At 41.0% G+C, this 21,891-nt stretch overlaps 2 protein-coding genes across 8 annotated transcripts in view; one reads left to right on the top strand and one right to left on the bottom strand.

Annotated features, from left to right (window-relative positions):
- Positions 1 to 12,731, top strand: part of MGAT5 (alpha-1,6-mannosylglycoprotein 6-beta-N-acetylglucosaminyltransferase) — a 113,525-nt gene extending 100,794 nt beyond the window's left edge. For 3 of the 4 annotated variants that reach the window (XM_042877675.1, XM_042877674.1, XM_042877677.1), the window contains 3 exons: positions 124 to 198; positions 4,488 to 4,645; positions 6,345 to 12,731. In XM_042877675.1, coding sequence (XP_042733609.1) covers positions 124 to 198; positions 4,488 to 4,645; positions 6,345 to 6,543 — 432 coding nt within the window. In that variant the 3' untranslated portion in view covers positions 6,544 to 12,731. The remainder of the gene's footprint in view (positions 1 to 123; positions 199 to 4,487; positions 4,646 to 6,344) is intronic. The other variant, XM_042877676.1, reaches the window with a different exon arrangement.
- A 1,868-nt stretch (positions 12,732 to 14,599) lies between these two features.
- Positions 14,600 to 21,891, bottom strand: part of TMEM163 (transmembrane protein 163) — an 83,821-nt gene continuing 76,529 nt past the window's right edge. For 2 of the 4 annotated variants that reach the window (XM_042877669.1, XM_042877672.1), the window contains 4 exons: positions 21,155 to 21,266; positions 20,692 to 20,790; positions 16,976 to 17,117; positions 14,966 to 16,081 (listed from right to left, as the gene is read on the bottom strand). In XM_042877669.1, coding sequence (XP_042733603.1) covers positions 16,021 to 16,081; positions 16,976 to 17,117; positions 20,692 to 20,790; positions 21,155 to 21,266 — 414 coding nt within the window. In that variant the 3' untranslated portion in view covers positions 14,966 to 16,020. Of the gene's footprint in view, positions 14,936 to 14,965; positions 16,082 to 16,975; positions 17,118 to 20,691; positions 20,791 to 21,154; positions 21,267 to 21,891 lie in introns of those variants that run through there. The other 2 variants (XM_042877670.1, XM_042877671.1) reach the window with 2 other exon arrangements.

Below are 21,891 nucleotides of genomic sequence, written 5' to 3'. Positions count from 1 at the left end.
TGGGATTTGTTAATATTTGCTTCTCTTATATGGTCTTTGGAATACAAACAGCTACCGCAGTGCACTGCAATGCTCATTTGAACAAAAACAACACATCTAACCCAATGCACTGTGTTTCAACAGATTGACCCTTATTTGCCCTATGAATTTACCTGCGAGGGAATGCTTCAGAGGATGAATGCATTTATTGAAAGACAGGTATGAGCTTTTATTGTGGGTGAATCTTATGGTTTGCATTGGGAAGGGGGGACCCTCGCAATTCTACAGCCTCCTAATGTTGTTGCTGTGGAGGTGGAAACAGTGTGCAGCCCCTGGTAGACAATTGCTTGCTCACATGAGGTTCCCATGGGGTTCACCTGGATGCAGACATGGATACCTGTGCACTGGCTTGTGAAGCTCCCATGTGATACTGTACCAGTGGGATTTTTGTGCATGCAGAGGCTGTCGAGCAGTGAAGGCAAAGTGCTGACTACCAGAATATTCACTCTGCTTTTCTGGTTCATCTGTGAATGCCTGATTTACCATATATCTTTGCAAAAGTGGATATACTTGTTTGTGTTTCATGAGCTAAAGGAGGTTTTTTTTTAACTGTTATGTATATGTGTCTATAGACAGATATCTAAGTGAAGAACCTTCTTCTGCTGACTTACTGAAGTAGAAAAGCAAAGTAATTTTTCAGCATCAATGTGACTTCTTTTACAACTGGCATTCTCAGTGTGTACACATACAAAAAAAGCCTTTGAACCACAAAGAATAAATGCAGAGATGCTTTTGCAGTAGAACTACACTTAGGCTAAAACCTCTTGGAAGTTTTTTCAAATATTCAGTTGGTTTGGGAATCTGTAAGTTAAAGGACTTTTGCGTTACTGCATGCTGAGATTAGCAAAAGGTATTGAGTTGGAATAATAAACTGGACAGAATTGCATTAGATCCTGATTTCTAGAAACTGAATGTGTGCTTGGACTTCTGCCCAATGCCAGATCTGCTGCAAAGGCCAACATCTTGCCTTTTGTTCTGCCTGCTGCAGAAGAGTGATAAGAGTAACGTATATCTCTGTTAAGCCAATTAACTTCTGGAATTTCTTTCAGAAACACTGGGTGGGCTCCTGTATCTGTATTTCTGAAATATGACAGTATTACAGGTAGTAATAAAGAAGAACATGGCTTCAGATCAAAAGTTTAGTTAAAATAACACAGCTCTGTCCAACTTCCTGCCAACAAACACAATATGCTTTTTGTTGCTATACTGACATCACAGCCTGGTAAAAGTCTCTCTGCTTCTTTTGATTCTTCTAAGTTAGCTGTAAATGAGATGTTTTGTCAATAAGGAAGGTATGGAGCTCAGTATGTGGAAGAAAGAGTCAATTTAGAGATTGCCCCAGAGATGCTAAGCTGTTTCTTTGCCCTCTACACCTCCCCCAGGGTTAAGACCTTGCCTTTATCACACCTCCTCAGAACTAAATACAGCATTATTGTGTTGTTCATTGCTTGACTAATTGTGAAAAGCTGTTACTGCTTCACAGCTTTCAGGATGCTCCGTACTGTTATTACCTGCATTTACGTAGCACTATGCCTGACATGTCAGGTGAAGCAAAAATAGAGGTGAAGACCATGTTTTAAAGAGCTTGTGGTTGGACACAGGTAGAACAGAGGAAGCAGAAACTCTGAACAGGAATGTATATATCATAGAATAGGCACTAGATCTGGTTGCCTGGGGCCTCATTCAGCCTGGCCTTGAATGCAAGGAGCTGGTCTTTTTCACAGGTCGCAAGGTGTGTTAAGCATAAGTGCGTGTGGTCTACGTGGTGATTTGTGAATGTGAAAAAGGCAGATATACAAACACGTAGGTCACCCTATGGGACAGCGAAACTGTCGGATTTCAAAGAATTGTCTGTAATTCCCCACCTGGGTCAGGGTCAGGACAGTATTCTCACAGCAGGCATAATGGATTCCCTGTTTCTTCAGATCCAGCAGCTGAACTGAAGGTCTTTATGGTCTGGAGTGAGAGCTGCTGAGAGCTGTCGTTGTCACTTTGCAATGCTCCATTAGCCAGATTGATCCAGCTTTCACTCCAGGCTCTTCCTTCTTCCTGGCCCAACCAGCAGCTCAGCAGGTCCCTTGGTTCTATTGGCTCCAAGGCTCCACAGATGGTTGTGTTGGCTTTGCTAGGGCAGCAGAGGATGCAAACCCAAGGGTGGGACTGCTCAGATCAGCATTGCTGTCAGCATGGGAACTGCAGCAGCTCCCAAAGCAGCTGCAGGATTCCCTGCTGCAAACTCGGAGCAATTGGATGAGCCAAGCAGGGCTGACTGAGCAGGCACGCTGACCTGGAGAAGTGTGGTCCAGCTGAGGAGTACTTGTGAACCCAGCAGAAAATACTTGTGGTTGCTCTCTACTGAATGAGCAAACTGACCTGACCCAGCTGAGCACCAAAGCTGGCAAAAAGAACAGGATGAGGGCATTCAGCTAGAGGGAAGAGCAGGGACAGCAGCAGCTTGTTATATGGGCTAAGTCCACCTCACCTTGAAATGATGATTATAGGTAGAACGTGTATAACCACAGGCTGTGCTGAACTTTAACCTTTGGTTTTAAATAGCATCATTTATTTATTTTAATGTTATGTGTGTGGGGTTGTGTGACAAGATCGACTGGGCCAAAGTTACCAAACTTAGGTTGCCCAGTTGATAGGTAAACCAGCCACTGACAGCACAGCTCTGTGCTGGTATCTGTGAGGGCAGCAGCGCTGAGGAAGCTTTCCCACCAGGCTGTGGAGCAGAAATGGAGGCTGGTGTTGGCCTAGATTTAGAGAAATATTTCCACTAAGACATTTTACAAGCTGAAGTTTCCAGCAAATGGCAAAGGCTCACAAGACATTTCCTTGTCTTTGAATAACTTTGCCTTCTGCCCTCACAAACTATGAATCCAATATTTACAATAGATAAATTCCCTCCTGCATCAAGTGTTTACTTAGAAAAGTTCAGAATAAGCAGAGCACCCGAGTCCAAATAACAAAGCAACCTTTATGAAACAGTCTCATTAAAAAATACCTTAAACCATCTATTGTTAACCTGCTTTATGTAAAATTATTCTGCCAAAAATACCCATTAAAATTAATTTTTTTCAAATATGAAAGTTTATTCTTTTTATGTTATAGAATGCACTAAACCAAAAAAATATATGCAACCTATTAATGACAAATATGAGTAAAAAAAAAAAAAATTAAATCCCAATGGGAGTTCATGAAAAATCACTTTTGCTCTCTGAATTTTTGTTTCTTCTCAATTTGTGCCTGAAGCACTTTTGTTTCTCTGGCACACTTAGATGACTTTCTGTACACATGCCTCTTGCTACTTTGGTTCATCAAAATGATATCAAATAAAGCAGCTGCATAAACTGGCAGTTCGTTTACAGTGATTATATGAAATTGCTTATCAGAAGAAGTGTCATAAAACACAGATAAGGTCTAACTGTGATCTTCTGCTGTGTGCTATCAGATGTTTGAGAAATTAGTTAGGATATTAAATTTATGGTTAAAGCTGCGGGTACAAAAGCTTCCTGCTTCAGCAGAGCAAATCTAAACAGAGGAGGAAAAAAAAAAGAATTGGTTGTCATTTGGAGGTTTCATTTCATTAAATTTTGAAGTAGTTCTGTCTTTCTAAGCCCTAGGTCACAGTCTGGGACCTGTTAGTACAAATATTTGCTTTGTCAGGAGAAGGCAAGCCATGATGGTGATGGAGTGGGCCCAAACTGATGAGAGTTACCAAATACTGAAGTAATGGCCAACTATAATGGAATGTTATTTACTTTTTTCTTTTATAATGCCAAGACTGTAAAAACTGTTACTTTCTTTTTTGCAAGCAGGTGTATTTGGATACCATTTCTTCTTTCCCTCTCTTGCTGCACATGACGCTTGACTGCATGTATTAGGGCCAGTTTCTTTCATTGTCGCAGAGCACTTTGACTATCAGCTCAATCAAGGAGAACAAACAGACTCTCTGAACCCTGGTTGCCTTATAGAAATCATCAGTCTTTTGAGTTCACTTCCTCAGCGTTGCTGTGACTTCCCCTGATCCTGCCCAGATGGCTCACTACCTGCCACAGAGACACGTCTCACTCGCATGGTAGCTGACCCTGGACCTTCCTCCTAGACTTTGTGCTGCTACCAAAATAGTTCTGCTAGCAGGAGCTGGTGGAACAGGAGTCACAGAGCCAATATGGGTTGGGTATGTGGAAGTAAAGAGAGATTCAGATACTTGTGATTAGTTAAAGGTGGGAAAGAAACTGCTTTGGTACCACCCCATTTCAACTAGCAAAGGTGGCAATTCGCCCACTCAAAAAATTCTTTTTATCCTCTGTCATAGTGATTTTAGTGCAACCACTCTGAGCTCTAAATGAGTGTTTGTAATAATAATCACTTACTTTATTAATGGAGAAAATTGCTAATGAGACACTGGATTCATCACAATGAAATGTTGTCTGTCACTGCAGGATTTCTGTCATGGGCAAGTGATGTGGCCCCCACTAAGTGCCCTTCAAGTGAAAATTGCTGAACCTGGAAAATCCTGTAAACAAGTTTGTCAGGAAAGCCAGCTCATTTGCGAGCCTTCCTTCTTCCAGCATCTTAACAAGGACAAAGCTCTGCTTAAGTAAGTACCCAAAAGCACAAACATATTATTTGTCTCTTTCTATAGCTCTGGTTTTTGCCATGTAAGGTGCTTAGTGCACGGATTCTGTGAGCAGAGGAGGTGTTGAGAGGCACTGTGTGTTTTGGCAGCAGCAACCCGTGAGGCCAGCAGTCCATCCTTCACAGCAGTGGATGGTTGGAGTTACTGCCGTGCCCACAGCACTGCTCCATGCAGCATGTGTTTTTGCAATGAGGAATACAGCACAGAGGCAATCACCAAGCCAAAAACTCACAGCTCTTCCTCCTTCCCTCCACCTCCTATGTGCACACTCTGCACGCTGCGCTGCCCTTTGGTATGGAGTTGCTTGCAACAAGCAGAGATGCTTATTCTGCAGTATCATAGATGCCAGGACTATGATTGTGTTTGAGTGAGCTTGTAAAACTTGGGCATGTTACAGCCTTGGCTGAGCAGGTGCACTGTTCTGTATTACTTTTGCTATATATTCCTGAGAGCAAGTGAATGGCATGGTGCCTTGCACTAATCCCAGCCGTGGTTGGCAGTGCGGTGGAGGGAATGATTCAAAAATTAAATCTTTTGTTGCAGCAAATAAAAAACTCTCTGCACATTGTGTGATTTCCACCAGTTACTTGCATGATTTTAAATGCAGTGCCTCGTTCTGCTTTTCTTTCATTTATTGAGCTCTCTCTTTGGTTACGATTAACATCCACACTGAGAAACATATATTCATTAACGATTCCAAGTGCCATCTCTGCAAGCCTTTGTCAGTAGCATCCTGGATATAAAGATTTCTGATCCCTGCTGCATTTAGAGGTATTAGTACCACTTTATAGTGCTTACCAGCTATGCATTAAGGAAATTATTGCTGCTTTCAGGTGCCATTTCTTTGGGAACATGCCTGTGTTCCTTTCAGAATGAAAGCAAAGCATTCAAATGCTGGGCTGCAAAATGGCTGCTAGCAAGTGTGCCTTACAGGTTTTCCATCTTCACCTTTTTCTATATTCTTTGTAGACAGATTTTATTTTTATATTTTATTTGAAAAGTTGTAATTTCCAGCAGAGTACAGAAGCAGCTCACGTATGAAAAGTTTCTGTCAAGCTCTTGTTCTTTTCTAGCTATCTAGACAAAATTGTGTTTCTGTGGACAAAAAGTCTGTTAAATTCTACTTCTAAAGCCACCACTGTTTCCAGAATAATTGGAAAAAAGACTCTGCTGGAATTGCTACCTTCATACTTTTAAGCTTTGTGGTCAGAAAATGGCAACTTGAGTTTTCCTTTCTTCTGCAGCACAGCACCAGCACCTCAGCCTCACATCGGGCTGCCCGGGATGCCTGGCGTGGTTTGGTTTGCCTGGCAGTGATTTGTGCTCAAATCAATGAAACTTTCTCCTGCTTTCAGATTCTTTGGTTTTGTCTTACTAGAAATCCATTGTATACTAAAACATCAGATCTGAGGAATAATGTTTTTCCCTTTTTAACTTCTCTCATTAATCTTTAAGACACGAAGTAATGCTGAAAAGACTCTGCTGCCCTCTGCAGAGAGAATCTGTGCAAGCAAAAAGAAATTAGTGTCTGAAAACCTGCATCTCTGATCTTAACTTAGTTTGTAGTGCAGTATTATATCCGTGGTGAGCAAGGATGAAAACTGTGTACTCAACTCCTGCAAACTCCACTCCACTTTTGATGGCTTGCTTTCCTTTTTAGGCATAACATCGAATGTCTCACCGTTGAGTCTGCAAATGATATTGTGGTCCCCTCTTTTGATGGAAGAAGGAAGCACTGTGTTTTCCAAGGTGACCTCTTACTGTTCAGCTGTGCTGGATCCCACCCGACCCACAGAAGAATCTGCCCATGCAGGGACTACATTAAGGGACAGGTTGCGCTTTGTAAAGACTGCCTATAGCAGCAGCAGGGCTTCTTTTGAGTATAGGACAAAATGTAAGTAGTTTTGAGAGGAGCTACTTATTAATTCCTGCACTTCTGTCCAGGTTTTTTTGCTGCAGGCAGAGCTATTATTGCTGGGCAGAATTATCTACTGAGAGGAGGGATTGATAGCAAACAGCTAACTGATCTTTTTTCCTATAAGAACATTTGCAGTGCAACTCTTCAAATTGCTTCATCTGTTTGCGAAGAGAAATGAGTTTCGTGTTCTCCAGTGGTTTGAAGATGACTGCACAGAATAGTTTGTAGAAAACTCCCAGGCCCATCAAACTACTTTTTTGTTGTTTGGGTGAAGTGTTTTCTATTTTTCAATGAGTTTGAACATCCCTGGTCATGGTTAGCAAAAAGATCTCAGCATCATTCCAATAAAAAATTGAAAAAAGTGTGCTGGGGGGTGGAGGGGGGGAGGACTACAATTTATTATAGATGCACTGTTTTGGGTACTGCTTTGTCTTGAATGGCTACAAAGTGGTTTACTTCACAAGAATTTGGAATCACAAGATAGCTCTATATTCTGCAATTGGGTTATCTGGGCCCAGTCCTTTTTGTTCAAGTTTTGTATACAAAGTATTGTCTGCATCACGGCTGCTGCACCAGAGCAGTCTGAACAGAAAGTACTATGAGTGAGCAAGCAGGCAGTGTGTGACCCGACAGCCAACTTGGGTTGGGGCATTCTTCAGTGTGGAAAAGCCTCAAAGACACGCTGCCTTTTTAGGGATGGACTTGTCAGTTTACTGGTCCCATTTAGAAAGTAATCCTTGGAATTTGCCCATGCTTCTGTTGTAGTCTGTCTACTAGAAATACTGTGTGAAGCAAAAAGTATTCAGCATCTTTGGAGCAATATTATTGTTAGAGCCTCAGTTTGCTGCGCCTTCCAGTAGTTAAAGTGTTGCTGAATGACATAGAAAGGTTAAACTAAGCTAACTATAATTATTGTATGGTAGAAATGTAAAATGTCTTCATAACTAGCTAGATTTTTAAAGAGAATTTTTTTCTGAAGAACAAGAGGAGACAACTGCTAAGAAAAGTATTGACTGATCTTGTGGGTGCTTTGGTTGTTTTTCTCTTGGGGAGGGAAGGAGGGTTTTGGTGTTTTTTAGGTTTTCTTTTCTGTTTTTTTTTTAACAGGCACACCAGTCATAAATTGAGAAAATTGAAGAGTTTGAATTCAAACTTCCTTTGAAGCAGCACATTAAATCTTTGACACCACTTTCTTTTTGTAGAGGTAACTATGGTTCTTCTCAGCAGAAGGTGGCACGCTTGGCAGCACCATTTGTAGACAGGAAACAATTTGCTAAGGTCAGTGAGAAACCAGTCCGTGGTGTATTTTGAAAGCAGTCATAGTCAGCACTTTGGGACGTGAACGCGTTCTTTCTGTGTTGGAAAAAACTCCATTAGCATGAAGGGTTTTTTTCATGAAAATGACCGTTACTGAGTAGCCATGAAAAGCATAGATACTTTTGTTTTCCCATCTCTTGACCTACCAAAGACCATTGGAGGGAACTGCTTTTTAATCCTGGATAAACTTTTAAAACAAGGGAGCCAAAAATTGTTAAGTTTCAACGTGAAAACAGCAAATTACTTTTTTCCAATTGGTTTCCTGCCTCAGCACTCCTGATGGTGTTACACTGTAACACTCCTTACATAGGACTGCTGAGAACTCAGGACTGTAATCCTGAGGCTGTTGGGCGGCCACAAGGCTGTGTGGGAATGTTGAAGTTCCTGGGATGCCAGGAAAAATCTGCTGTATCTTAGAGTAATTTTCCAAAAGCAGAATAACAGGGCCCTTTAATGAGGCAAACATTTTGTGTGAGAAAAAAAACACAACTAGTATGAGCATTCTTACTCTTAGCATATCTCAGCATTTGCTTCAGTCAACAGAAGCGTAGTTTGCAATAGTTTGAATACCCCAGCAGAGCTGGAGGAGGATTCAAAATGGGTCTGAGCAGATGCAACAGTTCATTTTGTGTTTATATCACCTATTCCCCACATAGCTGTGCATATTTATGCAACTGGAAAGCCCTGTATATTACTGGCAGTGTGTATTTCTACCTGGTGCTGAATGTGGGGGCAACAGCAGAGATTTGTCTCTCCTAGTTCAGCCTGAGGTTCCTCAGGCAGGATTTTAATTCAGAATGACATATCAGAGAATTACATCGGAAACAAAGATGTGGATGTGTGCACTTACAAATGCAAAACACGTAGTTTTTGTTGCAGTGTAATTCTTGCTGTAAATACGTATTTGCTTGACTCCCACTGCTGTATGGTCCACATGGCATATTGCATTTTATTTTGCCTCTAAGCTTTTATAGATGGGGAGGGTTTTGGTATTTGTTATTATAAGATTTTCTGGTCTAGTGCTTTGCTCAATGGTAAGTCTGCATTTACCACAGCAGGGAGAGTCTATTATAAGCTGTTTTTTTTTTCATGCTGTAGCACTATTTCTCTCTTAGCCTACTGAGCTGAATTACCGCATACTGGCAAAAGTGAAACAGCAAACACTGGTGCCGCTGGCATTTCAGCCAGGGACAGGATATCTAAATCCGGTTTCAGGATCATTTGGGTCTGATTCTATTTCCACTGAAATCTATAGAGAATGAGTCCTTAATCTTGAAGAAAAAAGAATCAAGAGCAGTAGTCTCACAGGCCTGCGTAGTTAACTTAAAACACAGTAGCTGGACCTCTTCTTTCAGAAGTGTTACTTTTATGAAATACAGCTTCAATCAAATTTCTGTAGAAGAGACCCTCTAAGAACTGTGAGTGAACAAACTGTAGTGTGCTGATGTTTCACTCTCCATCACAGAGCAGTGTTGCCCATGCATCAGTAAATCATGCAGAGCCCTTCTGCAGATAAGCACTCAGGCAAATCCAGGTGGGACTACTACAGTTTTGAACAATGTAGTAACGTGTAAAAAATCCCCATGTTAGAACAGAGGCCAGCCTTCTGTCCAAGTGTCAGAACTATTTTCCTTCCTAGTGAAAGAGTAAAGGTGGAGTCACAATATTCCACTTGGGGTCCTTGAGGTGGGGCCAGGCCGCAGAGCTCAGTCCACCGGTAAGGCCTGCAGCTCCTTCTGCTCTGAAATCAGGTTTCTGCATGACTTGGCAGTGGAATATATTGACCGGTGGTTGGTGGGGGAGGAAAAATGTCAAAAGTTGCATAGAAGAAGGTTTTACAAGCTTTTAATCATAACTCTCATATCAAGACATTCTTTGTTTTAAAATTTTGTATTTTTGTATGTGACCTAGTTTTTTCAAAAAATGTTGTTCCTATGAGATTAGAAAACTTGAGAGAAGCATTTACATATTTATTAACATAAAATTATGGCTTGCCTTTGAAAGGTAAAGTTGGTAAATACACACTGTTTAAAAATGCCAATAAAAACCTCATTTATTTCATATATGCAAGTTGATTTGCACATGTATAAATAGAGTTGCTTTTTTGCATTTTTTGCTTAGTTTGTTTCTTTTTGTGCTTTATAGTCGCAGCTGTGTTTGTTTATAGCAGATTGTTTCTCCTACAAATATTTAATGTTTATGTGCCTTTTTTTTTCTTTACTTTGGGGTTTGGATGGCTGCTTTTAATGTGGACACTGTCTGAACAAATATAATGGAACACTAACTGCAGGTAAAACCCAGTGCTTGGTCACTGTATATCTGTTAGCAGAACAAATTCTGAATGTTTTGAAATAGCAGGAAGATCTGCTCTAAAAACATAAGGGTTAATAAGATAAAAGATACCCAAACATCACTGATTCTTACCAAAATTTGCTTCTGCCAGTGAAATGCCTTTTACTGAATGTCTGTAATTGGACATGAATGCTTCTGCTGGGACAGATGTCTGTGTAAAGACAGAGAGCAAACTGCACCCACTGCATTCTCCTGGGAGACAGTGCTAACAAAAAACCTGTAGGAATAGTCACACCTGATTTGATTAAGTGGAAGAATTAAGATCTGCACTGGATTTGGGAGGCACTTGATTTTTCACATACAAGTGTGTTCAGATGGAAGTGCACAGGGTGACTCCTGGTGCTCTTAACATGCAGTCCTTTATATGCAAATGTATGAGTCCATATCCAAATGTATCAGCCTCAGTGGAGAGGGAATTCTGGCTGTTCATCTGACTGCAGAAATCTCTATTTTCATTTCTGTGAGGATATTTTGTCTAACAGCTGCTGCTCCAGGTTCAGCAGCCCAGGCCTGAGGACAGAGCCAGGTTTCTGTGCACTCCCTGCTCAGCTGTGCTGCAAATGCTCGCAGCTGTTTGTAACTTGCTCACTGACAGGTGCTCAGACTTGTCCAAAATTACCATCAGGTGCAAGTGAGGCTGTTCACCAATGTCTTCTCTCCTTGCTTAATCACATTGTTCTGACCTTTAAATCCTCCCGTGTGTTCTTGGGCTGTCCTCTAACTAAAGACATGCCTCCCTTCTCAGAAATGAGCGTCCCCTCTAAATTACAAAGATGGGTTACAAGCTGCTACTTACTCAAAATAAACAAAATTCAAGTTGCTTTCTTAGGCATGTATTTTGTTCACAGTGCATTTCAGGACCAGGTTTTACTCCAGTGAAAAGGAAAGGGGATAAATGAGGCTGGGTACAATTCTCATCCAAGTAATTAATTTCACAACTCCCACTGGCTTCACTGGTAGCAGGACTCCCCCATTAATTTCTCTTCAAATTAAAGAAAACAGCTCTCCCTTTTTGATAAAGCACCATCCTACAGATAAAGACTAAACCCTTGCAGGTTATGCTGTGCATGTTACCAGCAGCCAGTTTTGCTTGCTGCTATAGCATTTATCATCCCTAAGTTGGTGTGACTCACCATAATAGTATTGGTTCAGAACCTGGTTAAATAACTGTCCGCTCTGCATTATGGAGTGCTAGAGTCTAGTTTTGTTTTGATTGTTTGTTTTAAAGAGAATATCAGTTACCATTTTCGACTTTAAAGCCTTTTTTTGAGGGGTGCTAACTTTTTGCCATGGCTCTGTGTGACATTTTCCCTGCAGCTGCTTTGCCTTCAGCTTTTGACTTAGGATTGGTTTCCATTTGTGGTTCTCCTTTGTCCCCAGCAGTTCAGGCACCACTGTAAAGTTGAGAACGATGCACTGGCTGATATGGGCTTCTGGTCAGGCTGGAAAGACCAGGGACAGGTTTCATTTAAGTATGCTTTAATAACACTGCTGTACTGTAGTGTTAAAACATTTTGTTTAATGGTCAGTGACTTAAATCTTGTCTTCATATTTTTAAGTAGCTTTGGAGTTGTTGGGTGTTTTTTTTTTTTAAGTTAGTTTGTAAGTTCCAAATATTATATTTAAATGGAATGTGTAAACAGCAAACTCCGTGTATCAAGTGTAAAATGTTTACTGTAGGGATGTGTTGAAAATTGCAGAGGCTGAACCTCAGCTGTATGGCATTGCTCGTGTTCTTTCCTCCAGGGAAAAGTAACAAAGCGCAGCTTCCACGTGAGTCATCCTTTACACAGTCATTTAATTAAAACTCGTGTTGGGCTCTGATTCTGCAGACCTCTCCCAATAACACGGCGCAACCTGCTTATTAAATGGGTAAATAAAGCCAGGTCCTCAAAGCGCTGATAAAAGGAGTTGTAACTCCACTTTCCCCACGCTGCAGTGTGTGTCACACAGCCCGGCCCAGCTCCCGGCAGAACTGCAGCCGTTCCCGGTGTCACACAGGTACACGGTAAATCATGCTGAATGGCCATCTGAGGGCAGTTCGTTTTAGTAGGGTTATACCCAGGACTCATTTCTTATGCTCATTAACAAGCTTGCTGTAATATGGTGACAGTGAAAACCATTTTGTTTAGTTTTCACAAACGAATACGGCAGAGGAGGAGGAAATGGCAGTTTTTAGCAAAAGGAAAAGGGAGTCAATTTTCTGAGAAAACTTACCCTGCAGATTGCAACAAGAGAAACGTTAAAACTTAAAGGAATGCTCACTCTGCTGGGTTGAGCTGAGTTCTCTCTCTGGCTGAGCGCAGCAGGGTGACAGAGCAGCTCTCTGCTTTCTGGTCTCATTCCTTCCCTGGAGGCATCTCCATAGGGAAAGGCTAGAAAATTCTGAGTAATCCCTGTAGCACTGTAAGGGGAGAAATCAAGCAAAAACCTGCTGAAATCTGTAAAAAGAAAGGCTGCTTTTTGCGGAAAATAATTTGGAGTTGGAGTTTTTATAGTTTTGTAAGAACTTCAGGGTCAGGCTGGTTACTGTGTGTGTTCAGTTGGAAATCTCTGCTAAAGTCTTTATTTGAATGGTTGTGTTCCACTATATTGCATTCAAACAGTTTGATTCGAAAAGATGAGAACACAGTGATTCAGATACTGTCAAGTTACTGGGGTTCAATAGGATAAGATTATTTTATTTTTTTTAGAAACGTAAATGTCTGTACTTTAATGGCATAGAAAAATGCTTTGTTTTCACTGTTGTAGAAAAAAAAACTAGGGAGAACTTTATTTTTCAATAAACCTTTTTCTTGTGTGATTTGGATCTATGATTGCTTTGTGCATAAATGGCAAATCTGTGAGCTGCCACGGATCCAGAGTTGCATCTGTGTGACAATCCGCAGCCCGCAGCTGCCCACGCAGCAGAAGCACAGCCCACATCCCAGTGGTAAGAAAGGACACTTTGTTATCTTTGTTTTGCTTTGTTCTAAATCTAAATTGGATTTAAAGACAGATAAATTCAAGATTCATTTCAGGAGAGCAACTTTCCCTCTCCAATAGTTAGACATACTTCCTAATAATTTTCAGCCCAAAGGAAGACTGTGGACGCTGGCTGCACACTGCATCCAGAGTACAGAACTACTTGCAAAACAAACTCCTCTGCAAAGGCTTTCTATCAAATGCACTTTCAGCCCTCCAGCTGATGTTCTTGCTGATGCCTGCGTCGCTCCTGGCTGTCCATGCAGTGCCACCATGATTCTGCTCCCAAGTTCTGCCTGAGGCTCAGCGGTGCCAACCCCAGCAATGCAGCTGATAGCGTGGAACAGGTAACATGCAGGAACTGGTCACTGCCTCCCCACAGGCTCATCCTGGGGCTGACAGGAGTGGGAAAGCATCCTGCTCCCAGGTGTGGGAGCAGCAGGACAGGTCCCTTGATTGGCTGGAGTTTGATTTAATTACTCTCCAGTTGCATAACCTGGACCCACAGGAATGTGGGTTTGTGCCTCTCCTGTCTCAGTTCTGATGCCTGATGAGCAGTGCATGTCAGCACAGTGCTTTGTCACAGTACTGCTGCATGGCAGTGCATGTAACATAGCAGCAGCACATACCTGAAAGCAGTGCTGAGAAATTAAAAGTGCTATGAGTACAGTGAAACACTTGCAAGTCCAGGATGAGGTATTCTCACAGATCAGTGTATCAGGGATAGCGTTTGGCCAGTAGCTTCAATGCTTCCTTACCTCTCTGGCTCCCAGAAATGTCTATGTGCTCCCAGGCAGCTGAGATTGCAAAAATGCAAGTGGTGTTATCATTAGTGAGGAGAGCTCAGAAGTGTGCATACTGAGAGCTTAATTTGACATTGTCTGAGGAAGCGCCTGTCTGAGGTCTTCAAGTCCAGTTCTGCAACATCATTTTCAGATGGTGGTTGAATGCTGGTTATTTATGGCTTACCTACAAGGCTAGAAGTGGACTGAATTGGCAAGGGATTCTAGTTTGGTGATTTCTGGGCTCAAAAACCTGGCTTTCAGCCAGAGGTGGAACACTATCAATTTCCACTGCCTAACAATGAAGGTATGCAAAATACACCTCATGTCTGGCACCTGGCACATGCAAAGCATGGTGTGGGGTTTTGATAGCTTCCTTCTCTGCTGTACTACATGGATAAATTCAAAGCCTCAACTGAGATTCACTGACATTTTCAGGGATTCGCAGCTCTGAGTTTGGACGTGCTTTAGTAAGTATCAGTTTGCACTCTGTGCTGTTTCATGTATGAACTTCATTCTCTTTGCCCTCTGCACAACCAAGAGCATCTGTCAGTTTGACTGTCCTGTACTTTTGGTGCCTCTTCCTACACACATCAGTGGGAGCTTGCCTTTAATAAGGACCCTGGGGAACCTGGCTGACAACTTGCTGTGTGACATTTGAAGGGAAATATGGTTGTAGATGACACAAGGCGTCAGTAAACTATTAGTGTCCCCACTGTACATCAGTCACTGAACAGTCTCATTATAGATCTACTCTCATTTACATAATCTACTGTAGAGGAACTAAAAATGGGGGTTTCTAGCTACTTGGCTACTTACCACAATCCAATTTCAACCTCTGCAGTGGACTGTCTGCTATTTTTAATTCACCTGTGATAAACAGAAGCAATATAGTGGCTCTGTGTTGTGAAAGCCAACCTGAAATATATAAAATAAAGAGAAAATGGATATAGCCAGAGAATCCAGTTTAATAGGCTGCTATACAGGAAGACTTTGCTCTATGGTACATTCTGGAAATAGTTTTTAAATGTTACTTACGGTATTGTATAAAATAGATACCAGTTTTATTGTTTATACATCGAGTTTCTTTGATAATTTAACCTGCTAGTAATACATAAGATGTGCGATGGAAGGTGAGCAACACTTTACAGAACAATCTAAATCTAATAAATAGATCTCTGTCTCACCACCCAGTTGCGCCACTGCTGTGCCATCATCAGACTACAGAGCAACCACAGTCACACACACCAACACATCTGTGTAAAGTATAATAGAATAAAAAGTCTCATTCCTCAAGCAGCTTCTCTTCCTTGCGTGACTTCTTGGCTTTGGTCTGTACAGTAATACTGTGTGTGCTTGTTTGGTCCATGCAAAGCAAACAGTGTCTTCTTAAGAAAAAATAGAATTTAAGTTGAAGAGGTATCGCTTCGCTCAGGTTAGGGCTCAGATGAAGAACCGCTCTGATCCCAGAAAGGTTTGTAGCCTCTCTTTCTGTGGGCCTATTTAAAAAGGGATGAAGGGAGATCCCAGGTAAGTGTTCCAAAGCAACACAGCTCTTGGAGTCCGCTCTTTACAACAGCATATTCCATAGCCAAAGAGGTTAGCAAGGATTGCGCTTCTGTTACAGCATGTGTTTAGGAAAATACAGGCCAGGGCAAATAAACAAGATCTGAAACTGGCACTTCTTTACCCACAGGTTTATCACATCATTAAGAACACTTTCACTTCAGAATATACAATGTGGCAGCTGGGCTAGAACTGCAAACTGCATGTTTTCTATAGTCACAGGAATCAATAGCATATTGAAAGAAAAATGCTGCTGTTTCACTGAATTGCAAGCAGTGTGCACATATGCCAATTTTACAGAGAGATTTCCCATTAAAACAAACTTCAACAAAAACGGACCACGGGAAACAAACGGCATATTGAATAAAATACCATTGGCACCACTTGCCCAAACTGCTGAAGTTTTAGAGTCCTTACAAAGAAGAGGTGTGTGATCTTCACTCAAACATTTCATAGTGGCGCGTTTGCCGTACGCGGGGCACCATATCAATAAGCAACCTGCAAAGGAGAGCACAGGAGTGGTTATGCAGAAATGCAAGGCACCATGCAGAAGCAAATGATGGCGTGGGTGCAGCATGGCTTCTGAGGCTGTTCCAAAGGCTTCTGAGGCTGTTTGGCACATTTAAATACTTCAGCACTGGTTTGCCTCTATAGTTTTCCAGAACAGCTAGTTTTGCAGTGGAAATAATAGTGATCACAGTGATTTTTCAAAAATGGTATTCTCCATTAAAATGCTAGTTTTCCAATTTTCCAATGAAGGGAAGAAAAACACAGCTTCCAGCTGAGAACTTACTGCATCCAAAGTCCACCTCTCAACAGTCATGATTCCAATTGAATAAGATGCTGCGTGTCCCCTTTTTCTTATGGAGAAAGAGCAATGAAACACAAAACCCTCATATTCCTTGCAGGCAAGGGAAATTATAGCAGAGCTTCATTCAATATTATTCTGTTTCTGCTGTCTGGAGTCAATAAATAATCTTAACATTCAGTACAAACAATATTATTTGAAAAAAGCTGGCTAACTTCCAGTTCAAAAGTTGTTACATGGTGGAGGTAAGACAGAAATCGCAGGTAACACCACTCCTGAAATTATTGGTTATTTTTTGAATGCTTTGAAGCCAAAACTGTTCCATTACTATATTTCCAAATGCAGGTAAAGAAATGCCTCATTAAAACAATTCTAATTTCTTTTAAGTTCTGGCTTCTTTCCTATTGATGTGAGACAGACACTCTTTTGTCTGTTTCCATGCGCTGTGCCACACTGTTGGCAGCTGGTCTAATAAACTGCAGTAACTGGAGTTACACAGGCATTTAGGAGCTATGACTTTTTACATTAAAAAGACCGCCCATCTTCAGTGCATACTGAAATACCTACTAGCAGGAGATACTCACTTGATTCCATAGGCAAATATTGTAAGTCCAATTAGAACTCCTATACTGCCATCCAGATACCAGACAGAAGAATTGTGTTTAAAGACTTCTGCGCTAAGAAGGATGGAAAATCCCATTATTCCACCCACAAGAGAGTTGAAGCCTAGACAGAGAAAGAAAGAAGGAAAAAAAAAGAGGAAGAACCAAATCTCAACAAAGTCACATGAGAGGAGTTCACCTGTATGGAGAAAAGCTGAGTTTGTGCCAGTACTGCAGAGAAGGCGAAGATCCCTGTGTGAGGTGTCCTGTGTGCCATTTGTTTGCACCATTAGCCAGCAGACTGCAATGCTTCTGTTCTACAAATCAAACTTGCAATCTCTGGTGTGTGACCAGTTTTTAAGCTCTGGCACTTGTCTGTTCTGATATAGGAGTTTACATCCATTTCCTTGTACTGGGTGTCTTGGTTCAGTTGGTCCCAACTGTTTCTCATGACCCTATTGAGTTCCAAATCCTAATTCTAGCTGCTGTTTGTTTCAAACAGCTTTGATTTCTTGATGCTAAATCCTTCAAAAGCTGCACTGCTCCATGCTGACTTTGACAGTGCAGCATTTCTTCCTCTTGCAGCTCATCATCACGAATCAGAACCAACTACCTCTGAGCTGTAAACCAGTAGTTGGCTGGCTGTAGCCCCTTGCATAGATATCTTCCCAAGATCATCTCCGTAAGGTAATTAGTACTGCAGCACACACAGCGAGCCCTGACAGGAACATCAAAGGAAGATCAGTAAGGGACTTGAAGTCTCTTCCTTTCTCTGAACAGGAGTCAGCTAGAGTCCAGGATACCCCAGATGCTCATTAAAAAGAAAATGATTTCACACAATAACTGTTCACAGATGTTATCACAGAGGTTTTTACTCCATTCCAGATATTTGTTTTTCTCTGAGCACAATAGCTCAGAGCTGCACACACTGCTGACTGCATTAGGGAAGACACACAATAATCCCAGGAACAGATTCATACCTATTACTCATAAATTCTATAGACATCATTTTGGATTCCTTTCTTTCTCTCTTTTTTAAACTGTTCCTTTCCAAGATTGTCCCTTTAAAATCTTTCCAGAGATTTAGAATGATTAGTGTCATTTTTCCTTCAGCTCTTCTTTGTTATTATGATTATTTTTCAGAGATTATTTTTCAAGATTGTATTCTTTTTGTTTCCAAACTCCCTTTTTCTGATTTTTATGTTCCACAGTAAGCCAGAATGCATTGCTGCTGTGCTACAACAAAAAAATGTCCCTGATAATGCATTCATTTGGTAGATACCTTGATGACAAAGGAAAAAGTCTAACTTGAAATAGCCAATATTTTGTGCTAAGTCAACTTTAGTCAGCCCAATTCTCCGTGTCTGCCAACAACCACATGCATGACACTTACTTCTGAATGTCTTCTTTGAGCCAGGCTGATCACATCCCACCCCATCCACACTAAGTCATTTCTCCAAGATGCAGCTAACACTTGACTACTTCTATAGCTGAAATACTTTTATAATCCATCCATACTTTAAGATGCACCAGACCTTTGTCAGTAGGTATTTAAATCCAAAGGAAACCTTGCATGGCAAAGCACGTGTTACTTAGCAAGTCTGTGGCAGACTGAGGAATACAAAGGTATCAGGCTCCCAGAGCTACGAGAAAAGGATCTGGAATTTTTTGGGACTGGTAATGCCACTGGGATCACAAATCTTGCATACGCATGCTTGATTACTGGAATAATTATACCAGTATATCTAAACCAGCATATGCCCAAAGCACTCTGTTAGTGCCTAGTCTGCTTGTATTCCCAAGAAGTATAACATACTACTTCTACTGTGAATGAAATATATATTGTGCATGTATAATATATTAAGTATAAATTAATTCACTATAAATTTATACCAGTGCCAGTTCCATGTACCAGCTTAATCCAGATTCTATTAGCACGATATCCAAAAGTCAGGAAATAATAAGACATCTTCTTGTCATTAATGGCTGATGCTTCCAAACGATCAAAAAGCTACTTACAAAGGAAATTGTCTCTTTTCCATTCAGGCAAACCTTTCTTTGTTGGTGTGGCAGGAAATCATGCAGCAGCTGCAGGTATGAATCCAGACACCACGTTCTGTGCATGAGGTCAGCACAGGAAAAAACAGGTGGCAAAATCTGGGAAGGAAATGGGTATCTAAAACCTACAGACAGACCTGCCTGTCTCATCCCTACATTTGTTCTTTGAGATGGTACAAGATTCAAGATAGGAAAGAGCTGTTTTTATTATCCAAAAGGCCATGAACTTTTGTTGTACACAAATCGTACAAGTAACATTTTGTTTCATAAGGATTAATACATTTAGGCTTCAAAAATCTATGGTTGTAAAGCTCTGTTCTTTAAATATGTACATATATACATGTCTCCTTAATAGAGATTGGCATGTACAAGAGAAAAAAATACATGTATTTTTGAGAAAGAAAAATGCATGCTTGAATTACTCAATACAGTTTGCTGGTACACAGCCAGTGATCACAGGAGGTAAGTTAGTAGGAAACAGAAAACACTAAAAAAAGAATTGCAAGGGAGTGCTAAATCTGTCTCAGGTACTGAATCATACTGTCTCCTCCTGGTTGTTAATCAACTAAGCATATATGTAAATGTTTTTTTGTGAAAGAAGATATTTAAGTACACACGGTAATACCAGCCTCCTACGTTTTCTAAAATAGTCCTAGAAGGAAGAAAATAGAGGTAATAAGCAGAGCAAGGTAATTGTATATCTTATTCCCTAATTTTTTTAATCAAAGAATGAGCAAGCTCCAGCTCAGTGGCAATATAATTAGCTCAAGGATGTAATTAGGAGGGAAGCAATTTCCCAACGCAAAGCTAGAATTATTCAGGAATTTTTCACCTAATATTTTGTCTGAAAAACTGGCTGCTTAAAAAACAAGCCACACGTTTTTTTTTAGAGTGGAGGTTAATCTGCCTAGCAAACATGTCCTGCTTACACTGACAGCAAAATAAGGCAGACTCACTGGTCTGCAGCTCCCAGGATCCTTTCCAGAATCCATTTTGCAGGCTGGAGATCCTTTTTGATTCAAAATGTCTAGGAAAATCTAGACTAAGGAACAGAAACAACAACGACTATTGCAGCTACACACAGAGAGAGGCAGGAGCTTAGTTCTACATTCTGCACTGCTGTTTCTTTTTTTGCTTATTTTAATACATAAATAGACACAAAGTATTTATATGTGGGACAATATAAAATGTATGTGTTTCCATTTATCACAAAATAATTAAGTAGGTTTAAATATCTTAAGATAAAGTAATTACATGCATCCCAAGAGTAAACTGAAAACTGAGTTTCCTTAAAGTGAAATTTTTAGCAGAGTAAAATAATTTACATTCCACAATCCGTGAATCATTTACACAGTACTGTGTATCCTAACAGAACATTTCAAACTGTCATGTGATGGAGATTTGTAGGGATCTGTGACATCTCCATCCTCCCACGGGCTCACATGTTTCCAGAGCAGCCCTCTGGAGCTTTCTGAAGATCCATAAGCTTTAGCCTTGTAAGTGAGAGGAGTACTGGAGCTCACCTCAAAACATGCCTTGCACATGCCTTTACAAATAAGCAGTGGCATTGTTTTCCACGTGTCTTACTGTACTGGCTGTACTGGGCAGGTGACAGGAAAAGAACCAGGGCAGCAAATTACCTCTATAGGAGGAAGTCTGAATGATGGCTGAGACTCCTACTGAAAGCAGAATGGCTTTTTCTGCAGCAGACTTTCTGTAGTTCAGCAGTAGGGATGAACCTGTTCACCAGGTGTAGGCAATGAGGACAGATGTGACTTAGCCAAATCTCTACAAATTGTTGTCATATCCCTACACTATTCCAACCTCTGGCCTATATACACCTAATGTATATTATGTGCTCTCTCTAACTTTCCGTTATTGCTCACTAGCTACCCATTAACTGTTTGACTTCCATCAGAGGTACTCATTGCAGCTGATGCATCTATGTAAGAAGCCAGAGGTCAAAAATTGCTCTGTGTTTTTCCACTTTCTCATTTCAATACACTTCCCTAGCTGCCCTTGTGCAGGGATCACTTGTATCTCTGGGTCTACCACATTCCCTGGGAGAATCTGTAAGTGCAACAGGTTTGTATTCACACTCACCATCAGTTATCAGCGCTCTGCTTGTAAGGACCTTGCCCAGCATAAACTTGATTACTGCCAAAACAGTGCAGAGGATGCCACTTAAAACGGAGACACTATACAGAAAGTCATCCTGAAAGAAAAGATGTCAGACATTAGTCTATTTTCTGGTTCTGTGCAGTATAATTAAATTACAAATACTAATATAGTTAGTATGCAATTATTTGTGCCATTCAAGTATACAACCTGAGAAAAAGATATCCTAGATTATGGCTTCCAGACAGCAGTAATTGCTCTTGCAAACATAATTAATGATGGTTCCAAGCAACACATTTTGAATAGACTCAGACCCCTGAGATTGAGGAGATGAACCACCTGCTGGGCTGACTGCAGGCTGCCTAGTAACCTAACATCTAATGCAATCAATAAGGAAGTCTGCATGCAGGATGAAGGATTGAGATTCCACTTACCAGACATTTGTTGATTTTTTTGTGTGCAAGAAATAATAATTCAATAACCTTTCTAAAGTAATGTAAAGTCTGGTCCAAGAAACAGGAGCATAGGTGAAGGCAATTCATGTGTGTGACCAGAAGGGGTGGAGCCTGCCTGCACCTCTCTTAGATCCCATGTAATGGCTTACTGCCACTGTGGAAAGATCTCTGGTTGGAGATCCCTCCCTTGTGGAGTCTTTCCTGTGAGCCTGGATCTTCAGAAATGGGTGAGGACTTTTCCTTTGTAACACCATCCATTTTGTGCTG

This window comes from Lagopus leucura, unplaced genomic scaffold, assembly GCF_019238085.1.
Source record: "Lagopus leucura isolate 7727_CA_CO unplaced genomic scaffold, USGS_WTPT01 Super-Scaffold_100019, whole genome shotgun sequence".
Classification (NCBI taxonomy): Eukaryota; Metazoa; Chordata; class Aves; order Galliformes; family Phasianidae; genus Lagopus; species Lagopus leucura.
Note: the sequence above shows the minus strand (reverse complement) of the source record. Positions and strands in the feature narration are given on the sequence as shown.